The 25,637-nt window shown below is 37.4% G+C and overlaps 1 protein-coding gene across 1 annotated transcript; it reads right to left on the bottom strand.

Moving 5' to 3' along the window:
* Positions 1-855: 855 nt before the first annotated feature.
* Positions 856-24,783, bottom strand: LOC146159106 (uncharacterized). The gene is made up of 15 exons (XM_083384863.1): positions 24,642-24,783; positions 22,829-23,004; positions 19,991-20,153; positions 18,403-18,585; positions 17,300-17,545; positions 15,488-15,580; positions 14,383-14,507; positions 13,775-13,831; positions 13,024-13,117; positions 10,175-10,269; positions 7,133-7,272; positions 6,450-6,581; positions 4,745-4,899; positions 3,128-3,279; positions 856-1,925 (listed from the first exon to the last, which is right to left on the bottom strand). The coding sequence occupies exons 1-15, from the start codon at positions 24,781-24,783 to the stop codon at positions 1,734-1,736; spliced, it is 2,145 nt and encodes a 714-aa protein (XP_083240989.1). The 3' UTR covers positions 856-1,733.
* Positions 24,784-25,637: the final 854 nt, after the last annotated feature.

Genomic DNA, 25,637 nt, shown 5'->3' with positions numbered 1-25,637 from the left:
TATTCCACTGATACATTCACACAAGTGTGTACAACTGCGGTCTGACATTTCAGAAGTCGGACTGACCAACCATAACGCCACACATCATATAGTACATGGTAAGTATCCAGAGAGGCTATAAAGGCTAAACCGTATATCAGAAAAGCAAAGGAATTTAGTTATGGCGAGTCCGAACTTCACTGCAGGCTATAGTTGTTTTTATTCTGACCTTGCTTGCACGATTTCCTAATTGATCAACCGATTCAGTTAACCTCTCTGAAGTTCCCAATGTAAGCTTTATTCCACTAAGACATTTAATTTTTGTTTTTGTTCAGTTAGATTTAGGTATAAGGTGTTGCAATGACCGAATAGTGACTGCAGTCTTGTAGTGCATCTGACTTTTTGTTTTAAGTCACCGAAGTTTTTCTATAAAAAGTTTAGTAGGAACAAAATATGCGGAATTCGCACTTTTTTGAAATTCAAATAAAAAACCCACATGTTCAATTTTCTGCCGTTAGCTAATTGGATAAGCCTTTAACAACCGGCAGACAATATACCTTTTTAGCAAAATGGTGCAGTCTGCCCGTTTAACAATCTAGCTTGGATATCGCTTAAGGCAGAACGAGTCCAACCCGAATTCTTGAATTGACACAAGATTTTTAAAGGCGGTATACGCCTTAAATATTAACCTATATGTTATATATTATGACTGCAATATTTATCCGTAATGCTCTCTTAAGCATAAAAAGCAAAAGGCCATAATATCACTGTATTATATAAATACTTAACGATCTTTGCGCTTAAAAGAATAGATATTCACTGGGAAACAGAAAAGCACAGCATTTCCCAACATTTGCCATATCAAAACAAACGTTCGAACTCAACAATACAAACGATCTACGCAAAATCCGTAGAAGGAATAAAGCAAATACGGAAAAAAATAGTCGAAAAAAAAGATGGCAAACGTATAAAAGAAGGTAAACCAAAACTACATACAAAATAAGCGACAGAAATGGCTTGTAAACGGTGTGGTGGAGGCTGTACCACACTCAATTGGCAAAAACGGGTATTCCGCAAGAGGCAAGACTCAAATATATGAAGAACAACATATCGGACAAAAGTATAGAGTTCGGAAATAAATAGACGAGGCTTTGACTGATTACTTGCGAAAATCAGAGGCAGAATCTTGTTAGGAGAAAACATATTGAAAACTGTAAATTACACTTAGTTCTGGACTGAAACCGTAAACATGTTTTTATTAAAATAAGCTATTGCTGCCAGGCATAATATATAACAGAGTGTTGCTCTTCTTTTTGCACGATACGTCAGTATCCTGATGAAGACGTTCTGCATAGCACGTCGAAACGTCGATTATATATACTGCTGGAAGAGCAACACTGTGTTACATGTTTTTATTAGTTTTTATCAAACACGAAGAAACGAAAGCATGCCAGAATATATCTAATTTTTTAGAAAAAAATGGGAAAAAATTGTAATACGTCATTATGCGGCCGCAATCGACTCGTTGCAGTTGTGCCGACTTGAATATTGCAGTACGACTTGATCGACAAGATATACGTTAAAAATATACAAATCTTTTATTGAGCACATGTATAGGTTCGCAAAGTGTCTACCATATGGCTCTTGCGACGGAATGAAGAAAAATCAGAAATCAAGAACAACAACAAAACAATGCCTACCGCGCACAAAAACAACAAAGAAATAAGTTAAAACAAAAACAAACGTAAAAAAGCTCAACCGGCGTACGACTCCATGTGTTCAATTGTCCGGTAAATCCACGGCTGGTAGTACGATACAGCCACGTATACACTGGGGGCCGCGACACCCCCGCATGTGGCTTTCCCAAACGAGGTAATTCCGGCTAGGAACCAGGAACACCGGGCCGTGCCCCCGCTCTTGCAGGCCAATGAGCCCCCAGAGTCGCCCTGCAGAACAATAGATGCTTTGACTTATGACATCGCAACCTTAGTGACGGTTCGTGTTGATAAAGTGAACAAGTCATTTGCAATATAGTTTATGTCTAAGTCAGGGGTTGGTAACCCGTGGCTCTTTTCATGATTTAATCTTTTCTCGCAGATATCTAAGGTATCATGATAAAACTGCCTTTTGCCTATATACTACATAAGGTCCTGTTCGTACCATGGTGCTTCGTAATCAGAGTTTGGTAAACTTAGCCAGTCCATATTTTAGCGATTACTGTGCTGTCTTCTTAAAGCGCTAAATTTAAATTACCGGTACTATTTTTGCCAAGTTAAAGTATAGATGTTGAAAAACATATAATATGGCGGCTCTCATGGAAATACAACCAAAAACATTCGGTATGTATGGCTCCCTAAGCTGGAAAGGTTTCCGACCCCTGGTGTAAGTCAAGTTGCTTTTCAGAAAAATAGTTTTATCAATCAGAGGAATAGAAGAAATAGCAAATCCTGTAGAGAAGTATGGCTAACTTTATGTGAACACTACGAGTAAACGTTGGGTTTTTCTAAATTTAAATAAAATATTTTCGAAGATGCAAGAGATGGCAAGATTTAATCAAGGTGAATTATGAAAATCTCGGTCGCTTGAAACATAAGCAATGTATTTTACATTTCATTTTAGTGTGGCCGTATTTTTATAAAAAAAAAAAAAAGACTTGTTTTGTTTCACTTCATAGACGTAATCATGTTTACTTAAAAAATAAATTAAATCTGATAAGATGAAACGTTCAATGGCATCTTGCCGCAGTAAAATTTTGTTTTGAGCTGTTTGTATTAATAAAAAGTTTTACTAAAAAAGCGAACCAAGTGGGATAATTACGGCGAAAAAGCGATAAGTATAGGAAAAATTAGGCTTTCGCACGATTGAAAAGAATATGAGATTTTTTAAATTGCTTAAAACAACAAATAGTATTGTCTGTGACTTCATTTTTTTACTTTTTTCGAATAATTTTATGGTCTTAATATATTTAGTTAATTGAAATATGGCTGAAGTAATGATAACCTGATATTATTTTTTGTTACCTTGACATTCAATCCCCGTACACCAGCTGTAGTCTGACACATTAAAGAAAAACGCCGCACCCATTGCTTTAGTAAGCAAAAAAAAACTTTTATAAATTGTACACTGAATTTATAAGCTGTATACTGACCCTGCATGTGTCCGCCGAACCGGGCTTGTTCGAACCGGCGCAGATATTCTGGCCTGAAACTAGATAGTCGGGATAGTATGTTCTGCACTGCAGCAGGGTCACAAGTGGAATCGAGGCCGCCTGGAGCACTTTGGCCGACTGCGTCGTGTCAGCTGAAAAGCAAATTGAAAATCCTTTTAACGAAAGTCACCGAAAACCAAAAAAATTACATTTCCATTGGAAAGGGCGAATCCAGAGTTTTGTTGGAGATCACATAGTAGTGACGCATTAGGCATTTAATAGGGACTCGCATATCGCTCGTTATGAGTGACGTAATGCTAATTAGTAAGAAATTGTACTTAATATATAGTTTATGAGTCCAAACCGAGTAACATGCCAATGTAAGCGCGACGCATAAGGCCAATCAGACTCATTTAAAACGTAAAATATTTTAAGATTTACAAAAATCGAATTAGAAAAAAATCGTAAAAAGGCAAATGCGTAGGCAAGAGTTTCTTAACCAGGGGTGCCAGTGTAGCGCACGGCTATTTACCGACTAAGAGATTTTGTGTTTATTGTGCAATTTACGCTGTAACGGCTTATGCCCCAGATTTATTGTTTACTCGCACCAAAGTGTAAATGCTAAATGTGCTGTTCCGCGATTATCTCGGCGGTCAGCAGTTTGATTGTCTGTGGCTACTTAGGCCGCTGTCCGCTTGTAAATGGGGCCACTTCTCAGTTAACGTGTTGTGCGGTTGACAGCGCTGTGCTGTTAAGCACTTCTACAATGGGATGCGAAAATTAGTCGAGAACTAGTTTGTTTGAGTGCAGCAAGCAAAAATGTTAATAACCACTGGCTTAGGCCTTCTGACCAAACACATTGCAACATAAAAGTTAACCATTAAGTGCTAAAGTGGAATATAAAAATCACTATAGAGTTTGGTTTTCAGCAGTAACCTAAATACCTGATGAATATACTGTTACTGCCAGATATTGAATGAATCATAAAATTGTTTTTATATAGAAATTTGTTGTTTATATACAAGCAAATATATCTATTTTTCATTATTGATAAAGGTGCCGACGTTTTGATAACCTATATACTGGAGTCTTCATCAGGGCAATGATATATAGCGGCCAAACTAAATGCCTAATTATGGTTGCTCTGGAAACAGTTAAACAAAATAACCAAGCCTATATGTGGGGCGTTATGCGAGCTTCATCCTGGTATACGTTCGAGCTAGAGCATAGGACGGGATTATGGCGCCTATGTTCTATGTTTAAAGGCTTTGGTACCAGTGTTTTAAACAAGTCATCTTGAAATGACTTAAGTCCAAGTCAAGTCATCGTTTGCCATAGTCAAGTCCCAGTCAAGTCATTATGAGAGCAAGTCATTTTCAGGTCATATCATTGACATAAACTAATAAAATTGGTAAACTCGTCCGACTATAGGCAACAACTTAACTAAAAAAAACAAAACACAAACGCAATATACACCAATAAAGTGTTTAATGTGCAAAACTTGAGATAATTTTAATGAAAAACATTTCATTTACTCCCAAGTTAGCCTATTTGTCCAAAATACTTAAGTCAAGTCAAAGACTTAAGTCATTACAACACTGATGGGTACACACTTACAGGTTTCTCCGAAACCCATAATCACACATTCGTCTTCCACAGTGGGCCGTCTGTTGTAAGGCATGCAGAGTGGGGACACGGTGGAGGTCATGGTTACCGGTTCGTTCATCTTAATCACGGCAATATCGTTCGTCGAATGCCCCGTGTTGGTTAACCTGAGCGTAAGAAAAATCAACTTTTTGAAAGTCAAACCTTATAAAATCGCAAGATCCAAACAGAATCACAGAGGGTATGTAAAAGATCTAAAACAACTTCATTCAAACAACTTCAATGGACGGAATTGCTGGAATGCACTGTATAGTAATTCATTCTGGTTTTGGTATTTTATAGTTGTGATTGTGAATGTTGTTTAAAATATTGTTTTGTATTTTTGTTGTGAATGTAGTTTTTAGGCAAAGCTGATGATGCATTTTGCGTAAGTATAGTATTCTGCTCTTTTTGAATAAAATTGTTTTAGATCATATTTAAACCCTTTGTGGTTTATTTGGATCTAAGACATGGATAAAACATCAAAAACTGGCAGTGTTGGAACAGGGTTGAATCACGATATAAACAATAAAACAAATTATAATATAATTATTTTATGAACTTATAAAATCGAAGGTTTATGTCAAAAATGTTACGTGGTCTCTTTATACAGACCAACTTGAAATAGGGGGTATCCACATAGAGAGTCGAATAAATTGTGTTTTAGGCCACACGGTAGACCATTCAAAGATTATCAAAATTATTTTAAAGCTTTGTCCGGTTCTGCCTTGGTTTTACAAAAGAATACTAAAGCCCATGTATTTTTAGTATGTTTTTTTTTTTAGTAAACGTGGCCTGTGATTTGTAAATTGTTACAGGCCATGTAACGAGAGCACAACCTATCAACAGTTTAGAAACAAGTTTTAATATTTTGCCGGTCTGTGTGGAATAATGGAGAGTATGATTTGGCTAAATTATTTTAGGAAACTATGTCATTTCTCCTTTCAAATCTTATGATAAATTAGTTTTTAAGATCATATCCTAAAACCTTCCAATAGGAAAATAGTTACATGGGCAAACAAAACAGGTATAACTGCGTTATCTAAATAAATAAAATAGTATACAAAAACGATTAAACAACATGAAACATTCATAAGGTTTCTATGTAGAACCTTAAAAATACAATGTAAAGTTAAATTATTAGTTACATTATGTTTCCTGGTTAACCAACAAACGAGTTCCTATATTCGATACAATTAACCTTTGGTTGAAAAAATACCAGTGTTGTAAACAAGCATTTAAAGAATAACTTAAGGCAAGTCTTTTGCAAATATAATTAAGTCAAGTCACAGTCCAAGCCACTATAGTTGCGTAAACTTCAAGTAAAGTCATTCACATAAAAATGAAACATCAAACTTTTAAAACCATATAAGTCGTCCGATAATGAGCATTACCTAACTAAAAAAACGTAACAAACAGCGAGCAAATTGTTTTACGTGCAAAAATTGATAAAAAAACAACTGTATTGCTAAAACGTTACATAAAAATATTTAATTTTAACCAGTGTTTTTTGACAAAATAATTTAAATCCAAGTCAAGTGATTTGTCCAAAAGCAAAGCAAAGTCATTTGAACACAGTGACTTAAGTGCACTTTACGCCAAGTCACTGACTTAAGTCATTACAAAACAGCAAAATACCGCCGAAAAATAGGCAACTAAAAACAGGGCTTAAACTTACGTAAAGTTTGGATGCCTGTAGTAAAAGCTGATACTTCTGACTTGAGTGCGTGAGTTGTCCGGGTCACTCGTGTTTGAAAGGCCAAAGAAAAGATAGTTATTTCGGATTTTCGATATGTCTCCTTGAAAGTCTCTGTCGGGAAAAACGAACTAAGTAATTATAGGCGCTATATAGCGGCATGAAGGTTGAGAAAAGTGCTGCAAAAAGTAATTTTACAACATTGAATACTTTAATACTTTCCTAGTCATTTCGCCAGCAAAAATGAGGAAATGAAGTAAAGGCGCAGTCGACGCAAGTTATGTCCCAAGTTAACAACCCCTATGTCAAAATTTTAAAGGATAAAATATTTTGATAAGCGAAAGTAAAACATAAAACTTATGAAAAGCAAAGAGTTTGCCGTGCAAAACGTAAAGGGAATAAACTAAACTTTAAAACCAGCATTTACTTAATTCAAAGCCAAGTCATTGGCCTTAAAGACGTAAGACCAAGTTATTTTGCCCAAAATTGTTAATCCAAGTCGATCCATTTGAAAACAAGGACTTATCAAGTCATTGGCATATAGACCATATCTATAGCGCTACATGAAGTATTTAGTCACTGCATCCTTATTCGTTGGTCACACTGATAACTTAAGAATCGCACTGTTGTGTCAGCCCCTAAATAATTGTGGTTACGACACTCACCTGATGCAGTGACCGGCCGTGAGCACGTACTTTTCCGCCACCAGAGTTCCGCCGCAAATATTGTTCTGGAAGTAGATGAGCACGTTCCAGGGAAAGGTGGAGGCCTTGGCGTTCTGGCCGCAAAAAACCCGCCGGAATCCCTAAAGTAAAACATACAGTCTGTATAGAAATCTTGCGTGTGGAAGCCTATCCTATTATAAAGCTAAAAATTAGGGTTCAGCTATCATGTAGTCGCCCGACTATATAGATTTCAAAGCAGATAAGGCTGAAAAGACCTTTACCGCGGTGAGTTTGAATTCACGACCTTGGGCAAATGTTTAAGTTTATTGAAATCGGTTCTGAGCCATGTTTCTGTTATACTGAAATTTTGGAAATACAAAGATAAAAGACGTATTACTAAACGTGAACTGATTTATTCTAATGTCTTATGTTTTGTTCTCTTAGGACACGCTTATAGTGAATAGAATTGTTTCGCTGTTATATTTACGCTTGGTATTTGGGTTGCCGAGAAAAAAGTTAAGAAACACTGATCTAAAATCAAAACTTGCCCTTCAACAAAGCCAGGACTTGTATTTCAATGTGATGATGAGGTTTAAAGCCAAATCCAATAAGTGACAGATTGAAATTAAGAATGGTTGGCTTCGATCAGAAGTGCTAGTTTTACGAAAGCTTTTGAATTGTGTAACTTGTCTTTCAATATCGTTCACCTAATATAAAGTTAATGCGGTACGCCCTGGTAGGTGTGGAGGACACATGCGAGCCCAAATAGATGTAAACAGTAGGAGATAAGATGTTTAAGTTTAAAATACAGATGTTTTGGTTAAGGTGGCATTATACCTCAACTCAAACGCCGCATTCGTCATTTTAGTCTTTATTGTACTTAATAGAATGGGCGTACACTGCCATGTTCAACAATAGGGAGTAGCTTTACGAGTTACGGAGCAAATACGTATCGACACAGGTTTGACCGAGTTATAAACTTCCAAGTTTATTTGCTTATATATGCCTGTCATGTTTTACCACATGGGCGGCAACCTTACGTGTGGGTGGCCCGTGACTTTTCTTCTTTGTAAAGAGGTTAAATCAAGTGTAAATTTGTAAGCTTAGGCAGGCGACATTGAACAACATGGTGTGACTCCATAATTATCCATGTAAGGGTGACGCGCATAGACAATACTACACATTTTGAGCCATGACGATCAGTTTTTAAAAGCGCGTGATGTAACACATTTGGTTAGACCATTCTTTTAAAATACCATTACCTTGTAAGCTATCACAAATAAGGCAATATAGATTGGTTCTGAGCAAGCCATCTCCATAGAAGTGCGAATACATGCCTAATTTTAATTAAAATTGAGCTAACTACTGCTGATTTCCTACGGTTTGTTCGCCTATACCGGCGTTTCTCAACCGTTGTCCTCGCCCCTCAGGGGGCGACAGAACAGTCTTTACGGGGCCAAGAGCATATCTCATTTAATTATTATCCAGTTAAAGTCAATTTATGTCGTTTTCTTTGTGACAGTTTTACGGCACCGGAGTGTTTAGTGTCATTTGAAGGGGGCCACGACTCATAAAAGGTTAAAAACCACTGGTCTACACAATGTTTCATAAAAAAAAGTTCGAACCTTTGCTGGTATAATTACTCTTAATATTTAAGTCGTCGCGAAAACTCTCAAGAAACATAGGTCACGTTAATCACACTTTAAGGAACGCAATGTAAGCCTAACAGCTTTAGGACTTGAGCAGCCCTATAATTAATTGAGAAACGAGTGTCAAAAATGAGTTTTTGCATGCTCGACACGAAAATCGCGAAACGAAATAAATGCCAAGAGCCGTTTGGCAAAAACAATCTTTTTCGGCGACACAGATAGGACCGAACACAGCAAACGCCGAACACAAAAGGCAAAAGCGGTCTGCTTGTCTTACAAAGCAATTAGGTCCGCAGGAATGTCACAAAATTTCGCGAATTAAGCGGACGGGCGTTGTCTGTGCCACTCGAACTTCGTTTGTACTTCGAACCGATAAAGCGCTGTAATTTTTGAACATGTGTTGCGCAATTGAACGCTGGACGAGCAACATATATTTTGTGGCGTGTAACACGTGTAGAAAAGCGGGCCGGAGACAATTTTCGAAGTACCTCGGTCCTCGGGTCGAACGTATTCCCTATAGGAGTTTTTATATGCACTTAAAATGACTGGGAGTTTCCAGCAATTTGCTGGCGCTCGTTTAAATTTTAAGGATATCAGCAACAAATTTACAGAAAGAAATTCAGTGGCCAGAAATACTTCTCGACGCTTTTCCATTAGTTTAAACTTTTACCCAAACGACACGAGCACACTGTTGCCGTTAACAACACTGTATTGTGTTACGAGCAAAGTTCACCATTAGAGAACTACTAAATTCCCCCCTCGGGGTCAAATTATCATTGGATAAAAAATAGCGTTGCACATCACACAAGAAAACGCACACATGCCAGCCACACACAAACAGACAGAAACACACAGAAACATACCTACACACGCACACACACACACTCACACACACACACACACACACACGCTCGCACATATACACTCACACAGACAAACACACATCACACACACATATACATACACACACACACACACACACACACACACACACACACACACACACACACACACACACACACACACACACACACACACACACACACACACACACACACACACACACACACACACACACACACACACACACACACACACACACACACACACACACACACACACACACACACACACGCTTACACACTCACACAGACAAACACACACACACACACACTCACATACACACACATACACACACACACACACACACGAACATGCACAAACACAAACACACCCAAATCAATGGAACAAGGAAATTCGGCTGATTTTAAAATACGATTCTTGTCGAATAAACTTAATTTTCTGCCATTTATTGCAAGACGGCGAACCTTAAGTCGCGGTTATAAGTTGCAAATCGTAAAAGGCCGACAGCTTATTTAGCGTTGTGACTTACGGCGTTGCATCGCCCCCAGATGTCGTCGGCGCATCCGCACGGGTGCTTGGTGAAGGGATGTGGTCGCAGTTGCATTCCCGGTAAGCCTGGGCCGTCTGCGAAATAAAAAAAAACTGCACTGTAACTGTTTTGTCAAAATGTTTAATGAAAATAGTTATGGCTTTTGTCTAAACAAATTAATACATACACTGACTTGGAGGTGGTAATAATCCATTTTGGTGATGGAAATTTGTAAAAAACGGTGTTAAATTCCACCATCAAGTGAAAAAAGGTGGAAATCAAACTCCTAAGCGAAGAATTTTCCACAGACACAATAGCGTAAGATTTATGCGTGGAAATCTCCACCCTGTGATTTTAAAAGCGTGGCGAAAGTCGCTAGTCATTTTGCCCCTAATAACTTGGGTCACATCGTCGTGGCTTCTGCATAGTTGTTGCCATTTTAGAGAAATTAACAAGTTCTTCTATCAGTCGCTGTAACAGCCAACCCCAAATTACTAACCATGAAAGCATTTTACCACATTTCATACTTTGCGAATATTTTGTCTTTCACTTACATACGGATATGCGACATAATAGACAAAACGTTCGACCACCAAATCCGATACTAAATACAATAGTTAATTACTACGGTTATGCTCCTCACAAAAAATAACGGTTTTAGGATTGAACAAAACCTAACATCGGTCGCCAAGACACTCCATCGCATCACACTGAAGCCCTGGAACAATTTGGACCGCTTTGAGGAAGTCAAACACAGCGATATTGCTGAAAATTGTTCGGTCGGCTTGGCAACTGTGTAAATTCTCGCTAATTCGCCTCACAAAACCACTGAAAAAAAAATCACGCTGAGGTTGGCAATTATTAAGGCCGTCGAAAAAAGTAGTGAAATTACTTCTCGCTTGAGATGAGGTGAAAGCGGACCTGGTTCCAAATAATTTCATTACAAAGAGCGAATGAAACTAGACCACAGCCCCCTCCAAATTATATTTGCTTGCTAGCTTTCGATTTCAAAGTAAAAACATTTTTGCGAATGTAATCTAAATCTACGCAGATTGTTTCGCGCTTCCAGCAATTAGACAGGATTTTAGCGGCATGTTTACACATTCAACTATATGGAGAACAATATGTGTTATAAAAATATGGTTTAATGACGTCACATAGCTTACTTTGTAACGTCATCCTTCACTCCTTTCTTCCCAGGTGCTTTTTCGTTTTTTTTTGTTATTTAGGCAACAATATACTTTTACTTACAAACGCAAGCTGGAAAACCTTCGACGGTAAATTTAGTAATTGTTATTTAGAAAAAGTGGAATATAAAATCTGACACAAATAGAGTCTTTTGGTGAGGGTTGGACATCGTATCGGACGAGTACTTATCCTATAACGTGGTATCGGGCAATTTGCGGGGTAATTTAAATTAGCTTTTATTGTGACATTTCTATGATCGTTTAAGTGTCCTGGTGTTTGTAGTACAGTAGCCTGTGATTGTTTCAGATTACAGTGTTCTAGGAATAGGTATAATTTGTCAATGAAAGCGTAAAACTATTGCCTCCAAAAAACGAAGTTACAAACAAAGTAGTTTAATTTTACAATTGTAACGTATGGTTCCTTTGAACAACCTCATAGTATGATATGTTTTAATACTGACTCAGGAAAGTCATAGGCTATGAAACCGAGAAAACTCAAGCAGCATGAGTCTTGTCATGGCGAATTAGCGGAAAAAACGGTCGAATATTTTTGGCAAAAAGAGCATTTGAAAAAGCTTCCACGTATAGTTACACTTTTAATGGACATTCGATTTTAAATTATGACATCATTTTTGTCTTTTTTATTAGTTGATTAAAAACTGTAATTTGTTGTTTTTTGAAAAGGTGTTTAATTGAAATCAATCATGTTCTTCTTAGGGTCAACGATATTAAAAAGGCTAAGAACCACTGAACTTCGCTAACAATGGACATCGCTGAACGACAAGCGCCATTAAAGAGTCACACAGGGGTCGTCATTGTTTTCGAGGTTCAAATCACCGTCTTTTGACCGGTTCGTGCAGTTTATGAACCCATTGCTCTCCGGGATTACCGCGACATGTCGAGCCACGAAAGCCGCCGGATACCCAGGCTTAACGTGTCGCTGTCGCAAGGTTTGGCCGACAAATTACCGGGCTGGCAAAAAAACGACGACAGGGTGGTTAATGTGACTCACTCGTTTCCGCGATTTAAAATTGTTGAAGTCGCGATTTGCTAAAGTCTGTCTGCAAACTTTTTTGGGGCTTTCCTTGGTTGGTTCGTCACATTGGATGAGAAATGTAAAACTAAAACCCGAAAATTAAGTAATAGTAGCCGGAACTGAAATTAGAAATGATCCGCAAGAAATACGAGACATCTAAAACAACTTTAGTTAGAAACAGAATAGTGTACAGTACAGTACAGTATACAGTACAGTATATAGTAGTTTTCTCCAAAGATGGCTTTATTAACTCTTGTTCTCAATGAAAATTTAAGTTTTTAAAGTGTTCCGGTGGAAGTGCAATATTGGGCAGTACAGTACAGTATACAGTACAGTATATAGTAGTTTTCTCCAAAGATGGCTTTATTAACTCTTGTTCTCAATGAAAATTTAAGTTTTTAAAGTGTTCCGGTGGAAGTGCAATATTGGGTATATAACTTAACCGTTATCATTAGAATGTCTTCAGTATTTACTCGCCTACATGGTTAAACTGTGAGTAAAACGGTAAACTAGAAATAGCTTAGTATAAAATAGTAAAAGTGTACGTTTTTCATTAAAAATGTAAAGCAGCAGTTTAAAATTTATCCGATTTCCATCTCGTTTAACCAACTATTAAAAAATCTTACTCGGGAAGTAGTTTCCGCTTGAGGGCAATCGAGACGCGGAAATGGTCGTGGGAGACATGGGTCGCTGCTGATTTCCGGTGCTGAGAGCTCCTGGCTGTGACAATAGAAATTTGTTAGGAATTGACTTGTCGCTTTACACCAATCGAATAAGTGGAGTCGGCTCATTACCCTAGATCGGCATTTCACTTAAATTAAGTTTAAGTTCAGTCGTATGCGCGACCAAACAGAAAAAAAATCTCTTAAATCCATAACAAAATTTTTTATAGGCTAACAAAAAAAATGTTCAGGTATTTCAAAAACGAAATCAAATTTAATGAGCATATCAACTTGGATCCTGAATAAGTCATTTGTGCAAACGGAAGCCAAGTCGTTTTGCCCAAACACATTTCATTTAACAACATTGACCTAAGTAATTAAAACAATAAAGTATACTACTACTTGGGCTGCAACTTTTATGATTTTTACTCAATATCTGCCAAGAGACATTTAAATGAGATTTTCTTCAAACAATGCACTCATCTCTGAACGGCTCAAACAAACTACCAATGCGTCGAGATCAACGTTTTCATCTCGCAGTACTCTTTCTCTTAGAACCGCAAAAACGCGCTAAGAAACGCAAAATTTTAATTGATACGTTATAACTGCCGGTAGACGGGAATTGTCCGCGTTTTAAGACCTGTCCCGAAATCTGAACATTTTCATTGCGACGCTATTGATATGAGTTTCAGCCCGAGTTAGGCCACTGACGTACCTTGACTGCTTCGTTTGCAGGATTTGAAGACGTTTTGTAGCACCATGGTACGTTCTCCTGGTAACACAAAAATATAAAATTTTAAAAACTCCCAGTTAGGAACGATTACTGGTTGGAAAGGATTATTCCCAGCCGCTGCACGATATATTTTATAAATTTTTCTTAGTCGTATTGTGTTGATTTGTATCTACTCTGGGTAACATAAACGTAATTTGATTAATTAACGAATATAATGATGGGAGATGTTAATTGACGGCAAAGCCTTTTTCGTTTTCATGCCTTTTTGAGTAAAAAGCAAGTCAAGTCACAGTTACAGCAAGTCAAGACCTTGACATAAAAAGTTAAGCTATTAATATTGGTAAGCTCTTCCGAATATGAGCAACACCCAAATAAACAACAAACGCAATTTACAGCAAGCAAATTGTTTTTTTAAAATAGGATAAATAAACCAATTTTACAAAAAAGTGCCTAATGAAAACCTTTCGTTTCAACCCAAGCCATTTGTCTAAAAGACTCAGCTCAAGTAAAGTAATTTTACACAAAGACTTAAGTCATTTAAAAAGAGTGTCCAGTCATTAACTTTGAGTAATTACAATACTGTAATTTACCTGCGTTGAGTCCCAGCAGCACATGTTGTTTTCGCAACGCGACTGAGAAACGCCCCGATGTCCGCAGTCGACCCGTTGGTTTGGCTGCACATCGCAAACGTCGAACCTCTTCAAGATGTAGGTGGCTACCGGAAAAAGCGAGATACAAGGTAAGTGTTCTGTTTTCTTTTTAGCAGCTCTAATTTCGTTTGACCTGATATGTCTATTACTATAACAATTTGTGTGTTTTAAATGAAGCATGTTTGGCACTCGCCTTCGCGTTTTGCCCTTATTTAGTTTAGTGTCTGAATGGAATTAATTTGAAATTGTTTTGTTTTCACTGTAAAAATTTAAAGTTTTAAGTTAACTTATCTGGGCGTTTTGATAAAAAAAAATCGCATAATTCTTGTTTTATTAATATTATTTTTCGGAAAAATATTAAATTCACGAAGCGTTTTCACTTTAGGCATGTTTATTTCTGATTCCAGCATAAACCTTTTCTTTTTAGTTGTGGAAATATTTCTTGCCTAGAAGTGTTAAGGTGCGAATGCGGTAAAACACTATGGTCAGCAAATTGTATTGATTGTGTTCCGCACCCCTTAGGCCTACAGCGGAAACCGCAGCCTTAAATTAAACCAAGCCTTTTGAATAATCCGCTCTTTGCGGCGTAGTCTTCTGTTGCCGCAAACATGGCTAAGCACGTCAAATGCGCGCGAAGGGTGCCAAAATATGCGGTTGTATTTACCGCGACATTTGAAGATTTTAATAAGTCTTTCTTTCTCAAGGTATTTGCGATATAGTATGTGGGAAGCTTGTGGTTTTGCAATTGGACGGAATGACTGTGCACCGAAATCTCACCAAGTATAAGGTAAAATTTGCATTGTCCAAGTTTTATTTCGGCTTGTAATTCCTATAGGAAAATAATTACTACATTTATGATAAAGTTTTCCAAAAGAATTCTTATCTGTATGTCAAACCCCTCGAAGCTTTAATCACCTTATTTTATTACTCAAAGATGCAAAAATGACAAGCATTTAAATAAAGTTTAAATCTTGATAATTTTTTTACTGTTTTTTTTTGCAATTCTGACTTTTGGATCTAATTAGGAGACCACATTTGGACTCACCATTTTGACTGATTTCTTCTCTTTTATTTTCCCGGTCCTCTATGTTGTTGGAATTTGTTGGTGGCGGATTTTGCTTGTTTCCGTAAACCATTGCTGCGATTAAAACACAGTTACTTAATGGGACCTACTTGCTACATCGTATACAGTGATATTTCGCAGCACTAATCGTGCAACGAGAGCTATATTACCAGTTAATCACATGTTTGATATTGATACTGTTCGGCTGGGGTGACTGTTGAGAAATTTTAATTGAAGGCAATGATCCGCTTATTAAGACTATACTCGGGGGTCGGTAATTATTTCTCACTAAGGGCCGCGTGAGGAATAAAAAAGGCGGGTCAAACTGGAGATCTGAAATACAAATAACATAAAGCAGGTGCGGATCTACAATTTTTGATAAGGGGGCATGAAAAGAAATCCACGAATGACGTCACAAAGTTACGTGAAAACGTGACTTTACATTTTACGTCATATTGCAACGTCACAAAGTTACACCTAAACGTAGCTACATAAGGAGGTATAATCTTAAGAATACACATTTATATAAAGTTCGTTTATATTAAGATTTAGGTTGGGAAGGTTTTACTTTCAATACAAAAGCTATATACAAAGATGTTATCGATTCACACAAAGCGAAAAAACACCTTTTTAAATAAAATGTTAGCTTATAGATGGTGATTCCCGCGGAGCTTAAAACATTTTTGCATTTACCAAAAACAACTGCCTTCGAATTGATCGTGTTTAAGGTTTCGCGAACAAGTCCGTATAAATTTTCATACAAAGTGTAACATCTTTAAAATTGTTTTGCTTATGCTGTTTGATATTCTAATGGAAAACCGAATGCAAAACAAAAACCTTAAATCCCATTACTTCAACCACTGTGATAAGGCAGACAAAGCGAAATGCTATGTTTTATCCCAGTGGTTCTCAACCGTGGTGCCGCGACACTCTAGCCCAGGGGTGTCCAACAAGCGGCACGCGTGCCAAATGTGGCACGCGACCAAATAAAAAATGGCACGCAAGCCCCCCTAAATTACTTAATTTGCTATTCATTCAATTGTAAAAAAAATACCTAATTTTTTATGCAGTAAATTGCCATTGGTTATTCACAATATAAAACAATCACGACAACTAACAATTACTTCTAATACTATAACATTATATTGTAGTGGAGGCTAGCATTCACATAACTATAAAGTTTGGTGTGAAGAAACAAAAAGCAAAAGTCAGCTCACCGACGGACATTTAGATGCAGTAATGCGCACTGCTAACTACACGATTTTATTATTTGTACAAAAAACGCTTTTATTATTAGAAAAAATTATATTACTAAACTTTGGCACGGGAAGAAGTTATAGGATAAAAATTGGCACGCCGGCACGTTTGAGTTGGACACCCCTGCTCTAGTCATTTCTAACGATTATTTAAAATTCTTTGGTATTCCGATTTTTGCTCTATTGGTAACCCCATAGATACAATATTTTGATGTACGAATAAAGTGCCAAAAATACAAAGGTGTTTTAAACCTTGTTGCACAGTTAATGTAGGCTACTGTTTCAATATCGTTTTTGGTAACGTTACAGTTAACCACTCAGCAAAAATCGAGCAAGGGTGCCGCGAACTATTTATGATTTCTTTAGGGTGTCGCATTTAAAAAAGGTTGCAAATACTGTTAAACCTGTAGGGAGTCGCTGCAATTTTTAATACCAAGCCCAGCCACAACTCGCATCTGCACTCAAAAACACACACAGCAAAAACATTGGTCGACAATTTCAATTTAAATCAATTTGTCAACAGAAAAAAAAAGCTCACGTCTGCACTCGGGTCTTCCCCCGAATCGCGACGTGACCGCGGTGCCGTTGGTTCCGTTCCGGCTCGGCATGTACCAGACTAGGTGCTCCCCGCTGTCGGGCAGGCACCACTGGACCAGGGGTCCCACGTGCGTGTGACCACTCTGACATGTGAGGGCGCAGCGCGACAGCAGGTGGTTGCCATGGGAGCAGTACAGGCGTCCGTTGCGCACTGAAGGAAGGCGGTGGCAGGACGGCACTTTAACAGCTGAAATGGAAAGGCAAAGGTTTTGTTGATTGTTCTTTTTGTTGATTGTTCTTTCAGCTTGTTACCGTTGGCTTCCATGTGGTGTTACTGGTTCGGATTTGATCCAGATTTGTAAATATAAGACAATTAAAATGATTAAGTCCCAGTCAAGTCATGTCATTGTTTGAATGACTGAGGTCAATGATTGGACTGAAGGGCACTTAAGTCACTGCTTATACAAAAGACTTGATCTGACGTAAGTCGTTTGGAGCAATGACTTGACTACAAGAGCCCCGAGTCCAGCCCTGACTATACAACCTATATTCCAATTTACGTAACTAAAATAACGTGGATATTCAGCAATCCACTTATAGGGGTCTCATATATAATTAATTCACTCACAATACATGGTTGGAAAATATTCAATAATATGCTATTCCACCTTTACAATTCGTGGCCATACTAGTTTTGATATTTGGTACTGCGTATGCGCATGTGGGACTCGGGACTTAGTTTTTGGTAGTTTTACGTGGTCTTACTCGAGTCACGAGTCCGACTTCGGCAAAACAAACCGACTCCTTGAGTCCCGAGTCGTGAGTCCGACTCCGACTCCGCAGCCCTGGTTTTAACCATTTGAAACAAACGAAACGAAGCAACCATATAGTTTAACACCTAAAAATTGTTTTATCAAATTTTACCTTAAAGTTTTTAAATCTGTTGAAAATAACCTGGCTAAGTTTACTTCTCTTCCGTTATGCTAACTGGCCATTAAAGTCAAAGTCAATTTATTTGTCAGGTCGTTGACAGTTACTTCTTAACACTGCTGCAGACTTCTGCTTATAACTTTCGCTACAGGCGATCGTCAACACGTGGCTTACCTTCGCAAGCAAACGGCTGCTCAGGTTGCCATTTGTTGGTGGCGGGATGGCAAAGTCGGGTGTCGGATCCTACAGCTTGAAAGTGAACCCGGCAGGAAAGCTTGCATTCCGACCCGGTGAAGGTGCCACCCGTGCATATTACGTTGCCGTTCGGTACGTTAAAGATATTCGAGGGACACGAGGCTGAAAGAAATACCCAAGTTAAGGAATCACCAGCTTAAACTTTGATCAGTTAAAACAGGCCATTGTTGTGTATCAATAAAGACAGATATCTTCCACAAGCTAATTTTAATGTGCCAATATTACTCTTCAACGATTCCAATATGTAATAAACTAGATAATTAAAAGTTGTCATGCCTAATACTGCATAGCATTTGGCTTTACCGTGATTGAAATAAAATCAAAAAGGCACACAATGTCATTTTTAGCGAAACAATGTTTAATAGCAATTAAGTTTTAACAATGTAACAGTATACAGTTAATTATATTCGCCTAAGAATAGTAGTCATAGGTATTACTCAAACTTCTAACTTATGACAACTTTCCAGAGTTTGAACTTTACCGAAGGTTAAGAATAGCTTAAATTCTATTCTGGGAAAATAAGATAGAAACAATGAGTTAACTTTAGAATAATTTGTTTGTTCTATATGTGGGACATAAGAACATTTTAGGTGGGCCACAGACCAATTTTAAAAAGCTATAGATTTGGTTTCATTTGTGTCACTATATTTAATTTTACAGAAATAATGGCTTGGGGAGGAACAAAAAAGGAACGTAAATTCATTGTATAGCCGCAAGTATGTTATAATGCACTGTTAAATAGATAATCTGTTTTAAAACATGCTCTGTTGTGTTTTGTTCTAAACCTATTTTACAGTTTTTTGTTTTATAAAAATTATATTGTGCCACATAATTTCTTTTCAACGTAAATGGGCCACGAAAGAAAAAAGGTTGAGAACCACTGCTCTAATTGGTGATTTTTACTAAGACTATCGGCGATTATCAGTAATGAACATCAGTTAATTCCATTAGGGACAGGAAAACAATTTCCCAAATAACAGGTGCTGGTGGAACAGACTCTAGCCACAAATAGAGACTTTTAAAACACCAACAGTGTTGTAATCATTTAAACGACCTTACTCCACTGCACTTTTTTTAAAGACTTGTCTTGAGCATTTTAGGCAAAATAACTTTACTTGACTTAAATCATTGCAAATAATTGTATTCAACTTGAATTTTTGGGCATCTAGCTTTTAGTATTTATCAAAAAATAGGTTTTTAGACGACTAATCTGTTAGCTAATTGTATCTTTTTTAATGTTTGCTGCATTCAAAATAATGCCTATCGGTTGAATATACAAATTTTATTATAATAATCGTGATTTTTATTGATAATGAGACAACTTGGTTGTGACTTGCCATGGCAATGACTTGGACTTCACTTTTTTTATTAAAACATACTTTACTTTGATCTTAACTTATATTAGTTGGGCCTTGACTGTGGCTTTGGTTTTTTGAAAATGACTCGTTTAGGACACCGTCAAATGACAGTAGATTCTACAAAAGGGCCTTAAAGCAGAACTTGTTACCTTTGCACTGCATGTTCTGCCAGTCTCTGCAGCCCACGTTGACTGCGTCCGGTTCACGCCTTGAGCCTCCAAAGCTGTACCGGGGTGCGGGCACGCCCACTGTACACTTGAGGGCACACACCGACACGAACATGTCCCGGTCCAGTTTGTTAACGGCCGAAGTCTGAAATGACCAGTATATCAGATTTGTTGATAAAGATAGCTAACGAGTTATCGACTCGCGGTCGTATCACTAAAGTATAAAATTATCGTCCAAACTTTTCAAACTTTTTTGGGTCGCAACACACTAAAAATATCTTAAATATTTCGCGGCACACTTTTAACAGAACAACAATAGAGTCACTTTACAATCGCCCTTAACACACGACAAATTAAATGTAAATGTCTCAATATGTTTAATTTGTAATGAATAGTGCGTATTCAAGTCTGAAATGCTAGCATGTTTGCCTATTGGTAATGCAAATACTCTATTTTCCGAAATTACAAAAAGTTTCCCGGCAGACTGGGCTATCTCTCGAGGCACACTAGTGTGCCGCGGCACACAGTTTGAGAATAACTGGTCCAAACCATCAGTCGCGAAACCACGCTTTATGTTGCACTGAGCCGACGTGCATAACATTGCAGCTACAGCAGATAATGTCGTCTGTGAAAACAGTAGGAGCTCACAAGAAGGTAAACAGTTGACAGGTTTTTTGCACGACGCTTAAAAATGTTATTATTTCATTCCTTTTTGTGCCCGTTTGGCGCCTGTTTTCGAAGCAGCCATCCGAACTATAGTTGGATGTGTCACAAAACGTGATCAATAAGAGTAAGCCAAGCGCTCTTTAAATAGCAACAAGGATTCTAATTGATATTTTAAAAACATTCTACCTTATTATGCGGAAAAGCACTATGGGGACGAAAGAAAAACTTGAGTTTCTATTAAAAGGACTTGATCATACTTTTTGTGATTTATAAATTCGGAAGGAATATTTATTACGTATATCCAATTTTGTACGTGCGATTTTGTCCAAATCCAGTTACGTCCGTAGCCGCAGGGCCATTACGGTTGCGCCTTGCGTCACACGAAATAGCTAGTAAATAGTGAAACGTGATGCGAGCCAATTGGATTCGTAAAACCAAGCTCAATTCCGCCATAGCTCTTGGTTATTTATGTTTTGTCGATGATGAAGTCATACAGTATTGGTCGGTTTCTATTTGCGAATGGTTTCCTTTCATTTCCGCCACGTCCTATGACAAACCCCGGTTTAAGTAAATCGCCGACCATTTGTGGATAGTATATTGTTCTCGACTGTTGTAAAAAAATGACGCTAACAGACTGGAATACTACAAATTGAGATTTTCGTAGCAATGTTTCCGGTACGTTGTCTAGGAAATGCTCCATCTTTTAGGCAACTAACAGCGTACAATCAAACTAATGAGGACCTCCCTTTGGAACGTGCAGCCAGAAAATCGGGGATTTACCCATCAGTACGGTCGCGAGACTATAATTAGGTCATTACGCAAGTAGATCAAAAGAGACGTAAACATGTGGCGTTTGGCCGTCGTCATGTTAATCTGGCAAACCTTGAACAAGAGATGCGGTGAAAAACAAGGTGTTGCTCTTGTGCCCACATTTAAATGTATAGGACTCTCTTTTAGGCCAAAGTAGCCAGCCTCGAGCTCTGTACAAACTTGTCGCAAAGCCACATGTCGAAACACGAATTTCAGTGTTTGTGGTTCAACTTCACTTTTACTCGATAACAACGTGCTTCGATCTGTAGGTTTCACTGCGTAATTCGGTTTATTTTTAGGTGGCCAAAGTTCCAGGTTAAAAACACCTTTCCAAACAACAGATTTTTTATCAGAAATAACATTTTTTGTCCCGCTGAACGAGGCCTTTAGGTTTTAAAATAAACGGTAATGAACTGCACGTTTATTTCATTTCGGGCAATATTTAACATAAAAGACATTCTAAATTGAACATATAGCCATTGAATTGTTACCGTGAAATAAATAAAAAAATAAGTCGTTTATTTTCATATATATTTAACGCAAAGTAGGCAAAAAGTCAATCTTTATCATAAAGAATTCAGCTCATGTCAATCCTAAAACAATTAAATCAAAATCAGGCTTATTCGACAAAAAGACTTTTTCGTTTAATCAACACTCAAAATCTAAAAAAAACTTCAACACGCCTTGTTTGTCAATTTACTAAGCTGTACGCATTACAGTCCAAAACTACTGTGGTATCGGTGCCAAACCCAAAAGTTCAAGTGACATGGGTGACATCTAATTTAAGTTTTTTAATAAAGCTTTTTTTAATAGTCTTGTCCGTTGTTACCTTACTAAGCTGTACGCATTACAGTCCGAAACTACGGTGGTATCGGTGCCGATCCGAATCCAAATTAATAAAAACAATGTAACAACAAATCGTTTTCACCCAGAAGTTTAAATGATATGCGTGAAATCTAAGTTAATTTTTCATAATTACTAAGTACGCAAAATGTTGCACTGAATATGTGATACCGTAATAGAAATCACCTTGACCCTTTCAAGATAAATGTCGACCTTAATTCCTGATCAGTAACAGTTCAAAATACTAGCACAGCTATCAATTCAGGTCAGACACAGTTAACAGATCTTAAAAGATATATATATATATATATATATCGCCAACAAAGGCATCGTCAGTATATCTTATTCAAATAGAATGACGATTCATGCTCAGGTTTCAAGGAATATCGATCCGGATAATCTATGTTGCACTAAATATGTGATAATTGAAATAACCTTGACCCTTGCAAGATAAATGTCAATCTTAATAAGTACGCATAAGTCAAATATTAACTCGATTACCCATATTTCCGACTGCTGCTCGGCCTCTGCTATCTTGTGATTTTTCGGAAGGAGATTATAAGCCACGTTAAAAGCCTGCCTGGCGTTCCATACACAGTAGATGTGGAGACGCCCGTTGGTCACCAGTTTGATGTGCCAGCCCGACACTCGCATACAGTCGAACTTGAAGAGCGAAGCTAAAAACAGATACACAGCATATTTCGAACAGGTGGGTAACAAACTAAGGGTCTCAAAAAAACATTATTTATGTGCTTGAAAAAATCTCGAATAACACATGATTGACTCGATAGGTATTTTTTTGATTAGTTTTATAAATATATATACTTTAGATAAGACAAGTGGTAAAACAGTGAGCCAGTAGTTAATATTAGCTACTACTGGGCAAGAGTTGCGTTAAAAAAACAAATACTTTAACTTGGAGGTTTGGAGCAAATGTGACCTCCAAGAAAATTTCGCAAAGGCAAGATGTTTAATTTGATGAGAACGACACTTTAGTGCTGGGTTAGTGATATCGTGAATTAATTACAAACTTAATTAGTAAAATTTGTTCAAAATTGTACCAAAAATACTAACGAAGTGCACATATAATTTACGTTAATTTTCTTGTGTTTCATGCTTTTTGAATGTCAAGGCGCTACATTGTTTAAGGCTAATCATATGATATAGCTCTCCGGCACGAAAAGCACATTGTACTGCGCGTTTAGTGAGCACTCGTTCATTTCATCAGTGACTAAAATTAGAAAAAAACACGCGATCGTAAGCTAAAATAATTATGTGATTTGTTGAGGTTAATATTTACAGTATCTTAAAATTCCTTGAAAGGCAATTTGCAAGATCACGTTTCAAAGAGTGTCTGCGTGTGGCGCGAAGCTTTTTTAAATATTACGGTATTTCTGGATACTTACGAACGTCGTAGTAGTGCAATCACCTAAAATACTTCCACGTTTCATAATTTTTTGCGACGTTTGTTTTTGTGACGTTGGTAAAACAACATTTTTCTTTAAAGTTCATTTTAGATTAAATTTAACCACGTTTTGGGTGTGATTTTAAACTTCTTTATTTAAAGTGTGGTATAAACTAAAAATATATACAGTAAAAGGGATAAACTTAATGAAGTCCAAAATCATTGGCAGCAGATTTTTCCTTATCAATCAATGTTCTGCTGCCGCGTTTATAAACAACAAATCTCAAAGTTTAAAAAACAGAGTAAAACCAGGATCAGACATTTGTTAAAAGCCTGTGTTGAAAATCGTCAGTTACTCTAACTAAGTTAAGTAAAATATATACTGTACATAGCATTTTATTACCGTATATATTTTATTGATAAATTTATTGTTACTTTGCTATGTTATATGTATTTTACTTAACTTATAAGAGATAACAACCTTGTTAGCGTTTCTATAACCCTTCACTTGGCTTAAACTTTACAAAAGCGGTGTTTAACGCCGAACGTTTGTTGAGCTGCATGTTTGTTGTTGGCCTTAATGTTTAGAGTTTGTAGTTCAAAGTTTAAATTCGAAAAAAAAATAATAATAATAATACTTGACCCACCCAAACCCAAACGGTAACTCGCACTCCAACCCAATAATGTTAGCAATACAAACGCCCAGGCTAAAATGTGGTAGCACTATAGACCAAAGTCGGTTTAAACCGTATTACGAACAGATCCACTCTGATTTATGTTTCATTAGGTTGTCTTTTGAGATATTCAGTCTATTTTCCTTGAGTTGCGGTCGTTTTAATGCAATGAGTGATGAAGAAAGGGTGTTAATTGGCAAGGTTAGGAACATCTTAAATGTAAAACTGGACTCACAGGAAGCAGTAAGTTTGGGTTTTGGCAGGTTCGGAGTTGGGTTGTTTCGGTTCTGGTAATTTCCCGGCGGTTGAGCGGCCGACAGCTGATCGGAACAGACGATAAGAAAAAGAAGAAAAAACAAGGTAATCCGCGAATCCATCGTGCCGCTGTATTTTTGCTTTGAAATGTTTCCAAAACTCCAGATCAAAACACGATTAGTCGATTACTGGCCTAAGGACAAAAGAACAGCTGACGCAGATACCTGCAAAACAACGATATTAATTTGTTGTTTACACAGAGCAGCCGACCAAATTCGCTTTTGGGAAGTCCTTATCTTAAATCCGCCGCTTTGCGATGACTTGAGATATTGCAGTTTGTTTATGCGAAAGATTACCTCAACAGCTTGGAAATTACCGCTGACTTGAAGAGACTAACCAACCTCACCTTTTTGCACAGCGCAGCACAATGCAGGGTAACTGTGTAACGGTAGGTTAAAAGTCATACGCCAGTTAACCTCATTATCTTTAAATTTCGCTGCTGTATCTTCCAACGTGGCGCGTTTATGCGATACTGCGACAGTTATTCAATTATTACCCCTGTTTAAAGTGCTTTTTTTAGTGTTGGACAAATAATGTTTTGCAATACACCGCCTTTCATTAGCTCGGAATATTTCGAGAAGTTTACCTGCCGCAAAAATGAAACAACAGCCTGTAAGCTAACTGCAAAGATTTTTGCCGTCATTTTTCCTTTAAAGTGACAAATGCGGATAAAAAAGAACAGAAAACATATTGACGCTTCCATGCGGTTTTCACATTCGACTTTGCTGCGATAAAATCAGAATTCGATTTAAGACGCCCTATTATGACGTAATTTTGAAGTCATACCTCCCAAATATCTTGCCTTTGGGCTACCCAAATCCCAGACATGACAGTATATATATGGCTTATCAACAACTCCAAACTTTTTATTTATCCCTTCCCTTTCTCTATACTAATTTACCATTCAACCCACTAG

Source organism: Ascidiella aspersa, chromosome 3 (assembly GCF_963924565.1).
Source record: "Ascidiella aspersa chromosome 3, kaAscAspe10.2, whole genome shotgun sequence".
NCBI classification, from domain to species: Eukaryota; Metazoa; Chordata; class Ascidiacea; order Phlebobranchia; family Ascidiidae; genus Ascidiella; species Ascidiella aspersa.
The sequence above is the reverse complement of the archived record's forward strand: the minus strand, read 5'-3'. Positions and strand labels throughout refer to the sequence as shown.